The 11,422-nt window shown below is 46.7% G+C and overlaps 1 protein-coding gene across 1 annotated transcript; it reads left to right on the forward strand.

Annotated features, from left to right (window-relative positions):
- The first annotated feature begins 234 nt into the window (after positions 1–234).
- On the forward strand, positions 235–10,998 carry LOC103179641. Its single transcript, XM_007895019.2, has 7 exons — positions 235–336; positions 484–559; positions 1,398–1,528; positions 7,773–7,918; positions 8,259–8,409; positions 9,574–9,724; positions 10,167–10,998. The coding sequence occupies exons 1-7, from the start codon at positions 253–255 to the stop codon at positions 10,778–10,780; spliced, it is 1,353 nt and encodes a 450-aa protein (XP_007893210.1). The 5' UTR covers positions 235–252; the 3' UTR covers positions 10,781–10,998.
- The last annotated feature ends 424 nt before the right edge of the window (positions 10,999–11,422 follow it).

Below are 11,422 nucleotides of genomic sequence, written 5' to 3' on the forward strand. Positions count from 1 at the left end.
AACTAAGGGAGGGAGGTGAGTCCAGTAGAGTGTTGGAGGCCACTTTTACTTATAGTTCATGGAAAGATGTTAGAGAAATGAAACAAGCCTGCTGATGATCTGGTTGCAAACACTGGGAATTATAGGAGCCAAGGAAGATAGGAATTGGAAGGAATCTTGTCAATGTGGCTCCCGATTTGGAAGATCGCCCATCCAATGGGAGTTTCCCGAAAAACAGCCAGCAAATCTGGGTCAGAGAATGTTCTAGAAGGAATGTCAGGCTCAAATGTTTTCCTGGTTTTCCATTATCAACACTGGTGTGATATTCCGAGGACAAATTCTGCAATATTGCTTCAGGTACCTTAAATTTACCTGACTCCTTACCTCCCTCTCTCACTCTTCCTTTCCTCCTACACTAGAGGATTCCTCACCTCCCTTGCTCTTCCCTTCCTTCTACACTCTACAAGACTCCGTACCCAGTGGATCTTGTTACTTTATTCCCAGATTGGAAGAATGAAATACATTGTGTTACTTTTCCTGCTTGTCATTTGTGATCACCTCCCCGGGTCTTCTTCTCAGGGTAAGTGACAAATAGTTTGTCTATTTAGAATGTGTGATTCCAAGACTTAACGTGGGGCGTGACCTGCTGACTACCCACTGCCGCTGCTCGACTAGCTCTGGCCACCTCCATGTCCCTCGTGTCCTCCGTACCTCTCCCTATCCACTGGCATCTTTTCCACCCCTTTAAAAATGGTGGTCTTCATCATTTCTATCCTTAAAAAAACCTCCCTGGACCTATTCCTGCTCTCAAGCTAGCACCCCATTTCCAACTTCCTTTTCCTTTGCAAGGTCCTGGAATGAATCGTTGTTTCCCAGCTTTGCTCCTACCTCTCCCACCATTCCCTTCACGAACCCCTCCAATCAGGTTTCCAAGCCGCCCACAGCACAGAAACAGTGCCTACGATCACCTTCCCGCTCACCCTGGCTCAGCATCAGGCTCCACCAATGTTAAGCACTCTGAGACACCGCCCAGCATGAAGGGTGCTATATAAATGCAAGTTGTTGTTGTTGTTGTTACTCTACATGCTCTGTTTACCTTGCAGTAAGTAGGAACCTGGTTGTTAGTTGATCAGTGGATCAATTTTCCCGGGGTAATAATCCCTTGAAAAAAAATTGGGTCACTCAATCCATGACTGTTAGTGGGACACGGCTGTCACAATTGGCTGCCTCATTTTGCCCATAAAGTATACAGTCAATTCACTTTACAGTATATTCTATGAAGCACTTTGAGACGTCTCAACAACATGATAAGGCACTATATCAAATGCAAAAATTATTATTATTATTGGGACGTCCTCCTGACATGAAAGGCACTATGTAAATGTCAATTTGTTGTTGTTGTTTATCTTTCTTCGTAGATGATCTGGGCATTCCCGCTGATATTGTCTTCCTCATCGATGGTTCAGGCAGTATTGGTCCTTCTGACTTTTCGATCATGAAACAATTCATTATAATAATTATGGAGAAACTAAGCAACACTGATGCCCAGGTACAATGTTAAATCCACTCACTGTCCTGTCCCCATTTTTGCTCTTCCCTTCCTCCTACACTCTACAGGACTCCTTCACTTTCCTACACCTTTCACATTGGGAGGATGTCCCAAGGCGCTGCACAGTCAGTATTTTCGACCCAAGCTGGGGATCGGGGAGGGTGGAGGGCAGGGGCGGAAGGAGGGTAACCGAAGGCATGGCGGAAGAGGAAGGTCTTGAGATGGATCTTGAAGGAAGTAAGGAAGGTGGAGGGACTGCTGGATGGAGTTCCAGAGTATGGGGGCATAGTGGCTGAAGGCCCTCCCGCCAATGGTGAGGTAGGGGACTTGAAGGCTGAGCGTAGGGAGCAGGCAGGTTAATAGGCGGATAGGAGGTCGCAGAGGTAGGGGGGAGCAAGACCACGGAGGACTTTGAAGGTGAGGACCAGGATCTTGAACTGTATCCTCTGTGTGATGGGAAGCCAGTGGAGTCGGGCGAAGATGGGGGTTTTAGGGTCACGGAGCCTGATTCGGGAGAGGGCATGGGCTGCAGAGTTCTGGATGATCTGCAGTCTGTGGAAGGAGGAGTTGGGGAGGCCGACAAAGAGGGAATTTGCATAGTCGAACCTGGATGTTATGAATGCGAGTATGAGGGTTTTGGCGGTCTGCGGTGTGAAACAGTGGCAGAACCGGGCAATGTTGCGGAGGTGGGGGAAGGCAGACCAGTCATGGCATGGATGTGGGGATAAAGGAGAGTTAAGGGACTCCCCAAAACTTTGGAACACTCTCCCTCAATCCCTCCGCCTTGCCCCCTCTCTCCCATTTTTCAAGTCCCGCCTTAAAACCTTCCTTTTTGACTGCTTATGGTCACCTCTCCCTCCCCAGCTTAGAATCAGGCTCCACCATAGTTAAGCACTGTGAAATGCTGCCCTGTGTAGTGGGCGCTATATAAATATAAGTTGTTGTTGTTGTACTGGATACTGGAGAGGTGCCTGGGGACTGGAGAAAAGCAGATGTCACTCCTATTTTTAAAAAAGGTAGCAAAAGTGATCCAAGAAACTACAGACCAGTGAATTTGACGTCCATTGTGGGTAAAGTTATGGAGACTCTTATTAAAAGTAAGATCATGGAGCATCTGGACACTAATAAAATGATAAAAGAGCCAATATGGGTTTATGAAGGGGAGACTAATTTATTGGTTTTCTTTTACTGTGGGACAAAATAGCTTGTCAAGGGTAAGGCAGTAATGTGTATATCTGAATTTCAGTAACAACAACAACAAGATTCCATTTATAAAGCGCCTTTCACGTCAGGAGGACGTCCCAAGGCGCTGCACAGTTGGGTCATGACCCGAGCAGGGGGGAAATGGTCAGGGTGAGGGGAGGGAAGGGAGGGAGCGAGGAGGGGGGAAATGGTCAGGGTGAGGGAAGGGAGGGAGCAAGGAGGGGGAAATGGTCAGGGTGAGGGGAGGGAAGGGAGGGAGCGAGGAGGGGGAAGAGAGTCGAGAGGGGAGCTGAAGGCATGGTCAAAGAGAAAGGTTTGAGACCGGCCTTGAAGTAGGAAAGGGAGGAAGCAAGGCGAAGGCACTGGGGGATGGAGTTCCAGAGCCTGGGGGCTGAGAGGCTGAAGGCCCGACCACCGATGGTAGGGCGGTTGGGGCGGGGGACGTGGAGCAGACCAGAGCCAGAGGAACGGAGGGTACGGGCAGGTAGGTAGGGGGATAGTAGGTTGGAGAGGTAGGAGGGAGCAAGGCCGTGAATGGCCTTGTAGGTGAGGATGAGGATCTTGAAATCAATCCTCTGGGGGATGGGGAGCCAGTGGAGGCGAGCGAGGGTGGGAGTGATGTGGTCGCGAAGCCTGGTGCGGGACAGTACACGAGCTGCAGAGTTCTGAATGACCTGCAGCTTGTGGAGGGAGGTGGCGGGAAGGCCGGCGAGGAGAGAGTTCCCATAGTCCAGCCTTGAGGTGACAAAGGAGTGGACCAGGGTTTCAGCAGCGTGAGGGGTGAGGCCTTTGATACAGTTCCTCATGAAAAGGCTGGTACTGAAAATAAAGAAAGCGGGAATCAGAGGAAGTATCTTGCAATGGATACGTAATTGGCTGACCAATAGAACCCAGAAAGTAGTAAACATTAAAATACATTAGAATACACTAGAATATACAGCACAGAATCAGGCCATTCGGCCCAACTTGGTCTGTGCCGGTGTTTATGCTCCACATGAGACTCCTCCTGCCCTTCCTCAACTAAGCCTTCAAGTATAACCTTCTCTTCCTTTCTCCCTCATGTACCTGTCTAGCTTTCTCTTAAATACATCTATGCTATTTGCCTCAACAACTCCTTGTGGTAGCACGTTCCACATTCCCACTACTCTCTGTGTGAAGACATTTCTTCTCACTTCCCTATTTGATCTATTTGTGACTATTTTATATTGATGGCCCCTGGTTTTGGTCTCCCCCACAAGTGGAAACATCTTCCCTATGTCTACCCCATCAAAACCTTTCATAATTTTAAAGACCTCTGTCAGGTCACCCCTTACCCTCCCCTTTGCAAGAGAAAAGAGTCCAATTATGTTCACCTTTCCTGATAGGTATAACCTCTCAGTTCTGGGATCAGCCTTGTGAATCTCTTATGCAGCCTTTCCAGTGTCTCTACATCCTTTATATAATGTGGGGACCAGAGCTGCACACAGTATTCTAAGTGTGGTCTAACCAAGGTTCTATCGAGGTTTACCATAACTTCCCTGGTTTTCATTTCTATTCCTCTAGAAACGAACCTCAATGCCTGGTTTGCCTTTTTATGCCCTTATTAACCTGTGTTGCTACGTTGAATTATGTATGTGTACCCCTAGATCCCTTTGCTCCTCTACCCCATTTAGGTTTTTGTTTTCCAGGATGTATGTAACTTCCTTATTCCTTCTACCAAAATGTACCACCTCACACTTTTCTACATTAAAATGTATTTGCCATTTAAATGCCCATTCAGCAAGTTTACTAATGTGTGGCTATAATTTGTTGCAGTCCTCCTCGGTATTAACTACTTCTCCCAATTTGGTGTCGTCTGCAAATTTTGAAATTGTGCTGCGGATTCCCGAATCCAAATCATTAATGTATATTGTGAACAACAATGGTCCCCAATACCATCCTTGTGGAACACCACTGCCCACCCCCTGCCAGTCTGAGTAGTTACCCTTTATCCCTACTCTCTGCTTTCTGTTTTGCAGCAGCTTTCTATCCATTCTGCTACTTTTCCCCTGACTCCACATGTTCTGACCTTATTCATTAGTCTATTATGTGGTACCTTATTGAACGCCTTTTGGAAATCTAAATATATTACATCTAGAGTCTTGTAGCTCAGTGGTTAGAGCACTCGCTTTGCAAACGAGAGACCTGAGTTCAATCCCAGGCAGAGGGCGAAACCTTGGACAAGTTTCCTTACTCCACACAGAGTCTAATAATAATCCCTCCAAAACCAAAAACAATAATAAATTGGTCACTTTCAATCAACGACTGTTTGTGGGACATTGCTGTGCGCAATTGGCTGCCGCGTTTGCCCACAAGTATACAGTCAATTCACTTTACAGTGTGTTCTGTGAAGTGCTTTGGGACGTCCTCCCGACGTGAAAAGCGCTATATCAAATGCAAGGATTATTATTATTATTATTATTATTATCTACCGCTTTACCCTTGTCTACTCTTTCTGTTACCCCTTCAAGGAATTAAATGAGGTTGGTCAAGCATGACCTTCCTTTTTGTAGTCCGTGCTGACTATTCCTTATTATATTTTCCATTTCTAGATGTTTTTCTATTACCTCCTTCGGTAAGGATTCCATTATCTTTCCTACCACTGCTGTTAAACTGACAGGTCTGTAGTTCCCTGGGCGTGTTCTATCTCCCTTTTTAAATATAGGTATAACATTAACTATCCTCCAGTCCTCTGGCACTACTCCCTTTTCTAATGAGTTATTATATATGTTTAATAGTGCCTCTGCTATCTCTTCCCTCGATTCTTTTAATGTACTCTTTTAATATCTTTTAATATGATGGTACGGGGAATGTCATTAAGCTGGGAGAATGTTACCGGCCGAGTTCCACAGGGGTCTATTTTGGGACCTCTTTTATTTAACTCATTGCTTGACAGCCTCCCCAACTCCTCCCTCCACAGACTGTAGTTCATCCAGAACTCTGCAGCTCGTGTCCCCTCCCGCACCAGGCTCCACGACCCTATCACCCCCATCGTTGCCCAATTCCACTGGCTTCCCATCACACAGAGGATACAGTTCAAGATCCTGGTCCTCACCTTCAAAGCCCTCCACGGTCCTGCTCCCACCTACCTCTGCGACTGCTTAACCCCTTACCATCCTGCTCACTCCCTCCGCTCAGCGGGTTCCGGCCTGCTTCACGTTCCTCGCCTCGCTCGACCCTCTATTGGCGGGCAGGCCTTCAGCCACTCTGCCCCCACCCTCTGGAACTCCACCCCGCAGTCCCTCCGTCTTGCCCCCTCCCTCGCCACCTTCAAGACCCATCTCAAAACCTTCCTGTTCGACCGTACTTTTGATCTCCCTGCTTCTCCCTCTGCCTTCCACCCTCCCTGACCCCGACCCCCAGGGTAACTCTTTCTGACCAGGGCTTTGGGATTTCGTCCCAATGTGAAAGGCACTATAGAAATGTAATTTTGTTGTTGTTGTTGTTAACATCCTCATAAATGACCTAGAGCTAGGAGTCACAACACAGCTACATTTGCAGATGACACAAAGCTAATGAAGGTGGTACACTGCAAAGATGAACAGGATAGGTTACAGGTTGACATTCTTGGGACTGGGCAGACCTTGGGCAAGTTTCCTTCCTCCACACGCCTAATAATAATCTCTCCAAAACAGAACAATAATAAATTGGTCAATTAAAATCCACGACTGTTTGTGGGACACTGCTGTGCGTAATTACCTGCCGTGTTTCGCCCACAAATATACGGTCAATTCACTTTACAGCATATTCTGTGAAGCGCTTTGAGACGTCTAGAAGATGTGAAAAGCACTATATTAAATGTAAGAATTATTATTATTATTGATGGCAGATGAAATTTAATGTAGAGAAATGTAAAGTGCTTCACAAGAGAACAAAAAATCCAGGAAGGGACTATTATTTAAATGGTAAGAAAATAACCCGACAAATGAAAAGAACCTGATTGATAATAAAATAATAATACTAATAATAATCCTTGCATTTGATATAGCGCTTTCCACGTAGGGAGGACGTCCCAAAGCGCTTCACAGAACACACTGTAAAGTGAATTGACTGTATATTTGTGGGCGAACGCGGCAGCCAATTGTGCACAGCAATGTCCCACAAACAGTCGTAGATTGAAAATGACCAATTTATTATTGTTTTTGGCTTTGGAGGGATTATTATTAGGCTCTGTGTGGAGTAAGGAAACTTGCCCAAGGTTTCACCCTCTGCCTGGAATTGAACTCAGGTCTCTCGCTTGCAAAGCGAGTGCTCTAACCACTGAGCTACAGGACTCCAGGATAAATGAAGTTATCCCAACAGTGCTCGGTAGCAGTGAGTAAGGCAAACCAGATGCGAGGCTGTATTAAAAGAGCAATATTGAGTCAAAATAGTGCGGTAATCCTGCCACTTTACAAATCACTGGTACGACCACACTTGGAATATTGTGAGCAGTTCTGATCACCAGAATATAAATAGGATATTGCAGTGATTGGGAGGATAAAGAGGAGGACAACCAAAATAATTGAGGGGATGGAGGGACTGGTCCATAAGGAGTGTTTAGATAAACTAGGTATGTTCACGCTGGAGAAGAGAAGGTTGAGGGACGATATGATTACAGCCTTTAAGATTCTGAAGGGAATAGATAATGTAGAGCATGACAATCTGTTTTATCTTGTTCTAAACAGTAGAACCAGAGGACATGTCCTACGACTCAAGGGGGATTAATTCAGAATAAATCTGCGGAAAAAACTACTTCAGTGAAAGAGTAATAAACTTATGGAACAGGCCCCCTAGGGAGATGGTGGAAGCAGAAAATGTCATCTGTTTCAAGAACAAATTAAATAGATTTCTGCCAGAAAATAATATCTCGGGATATAGTCTATAGTTTCGGACAATACATATCAAGCGACTGCCGGGATGGTGGAAGGCGAACTAGATGGACATTGATCTTCTTTCTCCAGCAAATTCTTATGTTCTTATAATGATTGCATTAGTGGCTGTCCTTGTTAATATTCGCTTTAAGCAACTCTGCTCTCTCCAGTTTTCAGTGGTGCAATACTCCACGTCTGTGCAGCCAGAGTTTTCATTCATCGATTACAGAAAAGCTCAGAAGAAAGAGACTCTGGTTGATCGTATTCCTCAGTTAATGGGTGGAACAAGGACATTTTCAGCAATTAAATTTGTGACGTAAGTTTTCAAAATTGTCTCCCCACCTCCTGTAAACCCATTCCCCTGCTCTTCCCCCCTTCCCCACTCATCATGTCTTTAATACAAATGTAATTTTGTTATTGTTGTTGTTGTTGTCTACACTGGTGCTTACTCCCTCCGCACTGGAGTTCTCTACTCTAACTTCATTCCCCTGCTCTACCTCTCCAACCCCAGCATGTTTATACTGGTCCTTGCTCCCCGTACACTGGAACTCTCTAATCTAAACCATTCCTCTGCTCCTTCCCTTCTTCCCCCCATCGTGTCTGTACAATTTAATTAGCCTAGCAATATGACTTTTTATTGTTATTGGTTGGTGCAGGGAAAACATGTTCGAGAAAGCAACTGGAGGAAGAGAGAAAACCATGAGAATTCTGATAACTATTACAGATGGACTCTCGAACGACCGGGCAGAAGCTGAGGCAGCGATATTGGCTGCCAAGTACAAGCGGATCTGGATCTTTGCCATTGGGGTGAGCTAAGAAAGCTAATGAAAACAATATGCCTTGCGCTCAATGCAACGCCTAAGTACATCATGCAGAGCACTTCGCAGGATAATAATAATCCTTGCATTTGATATAGTGGCTTATCAGGTCTTTGAGATGTCTCAAAGCGCTGCACAGAATATACTGTAAAGTGAATTAACTGTGTATTTTGTGGACAAAACTTGGCAGTCAATTGTGCACAGCAGTGTCTCATAAACAATCATGAATTAAGTGACCAAATTATTATTATAATTTTTTGGAATTTTTTTTTAAGGGATTATTACCCCCGGAAAAGTGATCTGTGAATTGACTAACAACCAGGTTCCTGCTTACTATTAGGTGAATAGAGGCGTGTGGAGTAAGGAAACTTGCCCAACATTTCGCCCTGTCCGTGAATCAAACCCAGGTCCTCTCGCTTGCAAAGCGAGCGCTCCAACCACTGAGCTACAGGACTCCACACTGTAAAGAGGCCGAAACGCCACAACAATTTACACAGCAGGGCCACAACTTGGAGGGCTTAACTGTGGCGGAACCTGACGTCAAGCCAGGGGGAGAAAGAGAGGAAGTGACCATGTACGCATGGTCAAAGAGGAAGATCTTCAGTAATCTGAAGAGGGGAAGGAGGAGGAAGGTGGAGGAATTCATAGAATCTTACAGCACAGAAGGAGGCCATTTGGCCTATCGTGTCTGTGTCAGCTCTTTGAAAGAGCTGCCAACTTGTCCCACTCCCCCGATCTTACCCCAGAGCCCTGCAACTTGTTCCTTTTTAAGTACCTATCTAATTCCCTTTTGAAAACTATTATTGAATTTGCTACCACCACCCTTTCAGGCAATGCATTTCAGACCATAACAACTCTCTGGGTACAAAAAATTCTCCTTATCTCCCTTCTGATCGAGAGAGAAAGTTCCAAAGTTTTGAAATATAGTGTCTATAAGTACGGCCACTGATGGTAGACCAGAGCACAGTGGGGAGTAAGCACGTCAAAGAGGTAGGGAGGTACCAGGACTGGAAGGTGAGTGTGAGGAGCTTGAGATCGATCTGCTCTGTGATAGGGAGCCAATGGGGCCTGGCGAGGACTGGGGTGCTAGGCATATGCAGAGTTTGTTGAGGGTGAAAATCTCACTGTGTTTCAACACAAATTGTTTCTGAAGGTTGGTGATGCCTTTGGAAACAGAAATGCACTGACAGAGCTCCACACCATCGGCTCCCATCCTTCTGACGACTACGTATTTGCCGTCAACGACTTCAACGCTCTGCTCGGGATTCAGAACCAACTCAAAGACAGGATCTTCGCCATTGAGGGTTTGTTTCTTCATAGTTCTAGATCCTTCTATGACATCCAGCAGAGAGCTTGCTGGATGTCAATTGACCAATGTGTGACTCTCCACCTTGGCGGAGAGGTAAGCGGGGGCTTCTTGGAACTGAACTGGTGACATGTTTGGCAACAGAATGCCAGAATCGTGCCAGCCCTCTATGGCACAGCTGTCCTTCCTTCCTCACATCCAGTCCCTGATCAGGACCGCCTTCCTCCACCTCCACCACACTGCCCACCTCCAACCGTATCTTACCGCACAGGCAGCCGAAACATTTGTCCATTCAGCGCTCTCTCTCTCTCCCCCCAGCGCTGCGCTGGAGAGTCAGCTTAGACTGTTTGTGGGGGGCTCGAACCCACAACCTTCTGACTTGGAGGCCAGAGTGCGAGCGACTGTGCCAGGCTGACAGACAATCTTAAATGTTTTAACAGAGGGATTTGCTGGGAAGTCATTGGTGTTCGGGGAGGAAGAAACAGGCCAGGTGAAGCTCTTCTCCTTGCCTTTCTTCCGTTTGACCGCTTTAACTCTTTGCATGAGTCTGGCCACCGAGCTGCAGAGGGCTTCCACTCTCTTCTCCTACTCGTTGTCAGATGGCAACAGAGAGCTGGCGTTGCTGTGGGATGCGGACGGATATTTCACCATGTACATCGCCGGCCACAACCAAACCTTTCACCTCCCCGGACCAGACGCCCTCATGAGGCGGGTGTGCCTGACGTGGGAATCCGCCACAGGGGCGTCGCGTTTCTGGATGGACGGGAAGCGAAGCTTGGGTAAGACGTTCGGGCAGGGGGCCTCTGTCCAGCCAGGTGGCTTGTTTTTTCTTGGGAAGGAACAGGGCGCAGGGTTGGAAGATTCTGAACACCCCCTGTCCTTCATTGGCGAGATCGCAGATGTGAATCTCTGGGAACACGTCCTGCTCCCGCAACAGATGCGTAAGGTCAGTCAGGGCTGCTCTGGTCTGACAGGCAATATCCTGGATTGGTCTACGGTGATATACGAGAAGGAAGGAGCTGTTAAAGTGGACATAACTGACGACTGTCCATAGATTCCAGTCCACTTCCTCCTCCGCTCTGAGTCTCTCCACACCGCAGGACCCGGTTGCCTCATCCCCTGACTCTATCCATCTCTCTCACACTTCAATCCATCCCCTGACACCCCCACATCTCTATCCATCTGCCATTCACATCTCAATCCATCTCCCGAGTATCTGTCCTGACGATTTTCTTTGTTATTCTGGTTATCAATAAAATTGTAGTCTTCTTTCGTAAGTTTTATTCTTAGAGACATAAAATAATCAGCAACAACAACTTTCAACCATACAGTGTCCTTCCACAACTCTCTGTGCCAGAGCTGACAGTGGTACCAATCAGCCAGGCTTAATGGGTTGACTTGAACCAACACAATCTAAATTGACACTGCAGCGCAGAGCTGAGGTGAGAGAGAGCACTTCGGATGAGACATTAAATCTCACTCACTCTCCATCCATGCCTTGTTGAGGTGAACGTTAAAGATCTACCGAGGTGCTGTCGGGAAAAGAAAAAAGAGTTTCTCCCCTCTCTCTCTCTCTCCCTCCCTCTCTCCCCCCCCCCCCCCCCCCCCTCTCTCTCTCTCTCTCTCTCTTTGTGTTCTGGGGATCAAAGGGGTTGATTGAGGTGTAAGAGGGAAATGGATGGACTGGTGAGTGGAG

This window comes from Callorhinchus milii, unplaced genomic scaffold, assembly GCF_018977255.1.
Source record: "Callorhinchus milii isolate IMCB2004 unplaced genomic scaffold, IMCB_Cmil_1.0 Scaffold2, whole genome shotgun sequence".
NCBI lineage: Eukaryota > Metazoa > Chordata > Chondrichthyes > Chimaeriformes > Callorhinchidae > Callorhinchus > Callorhinchus milii.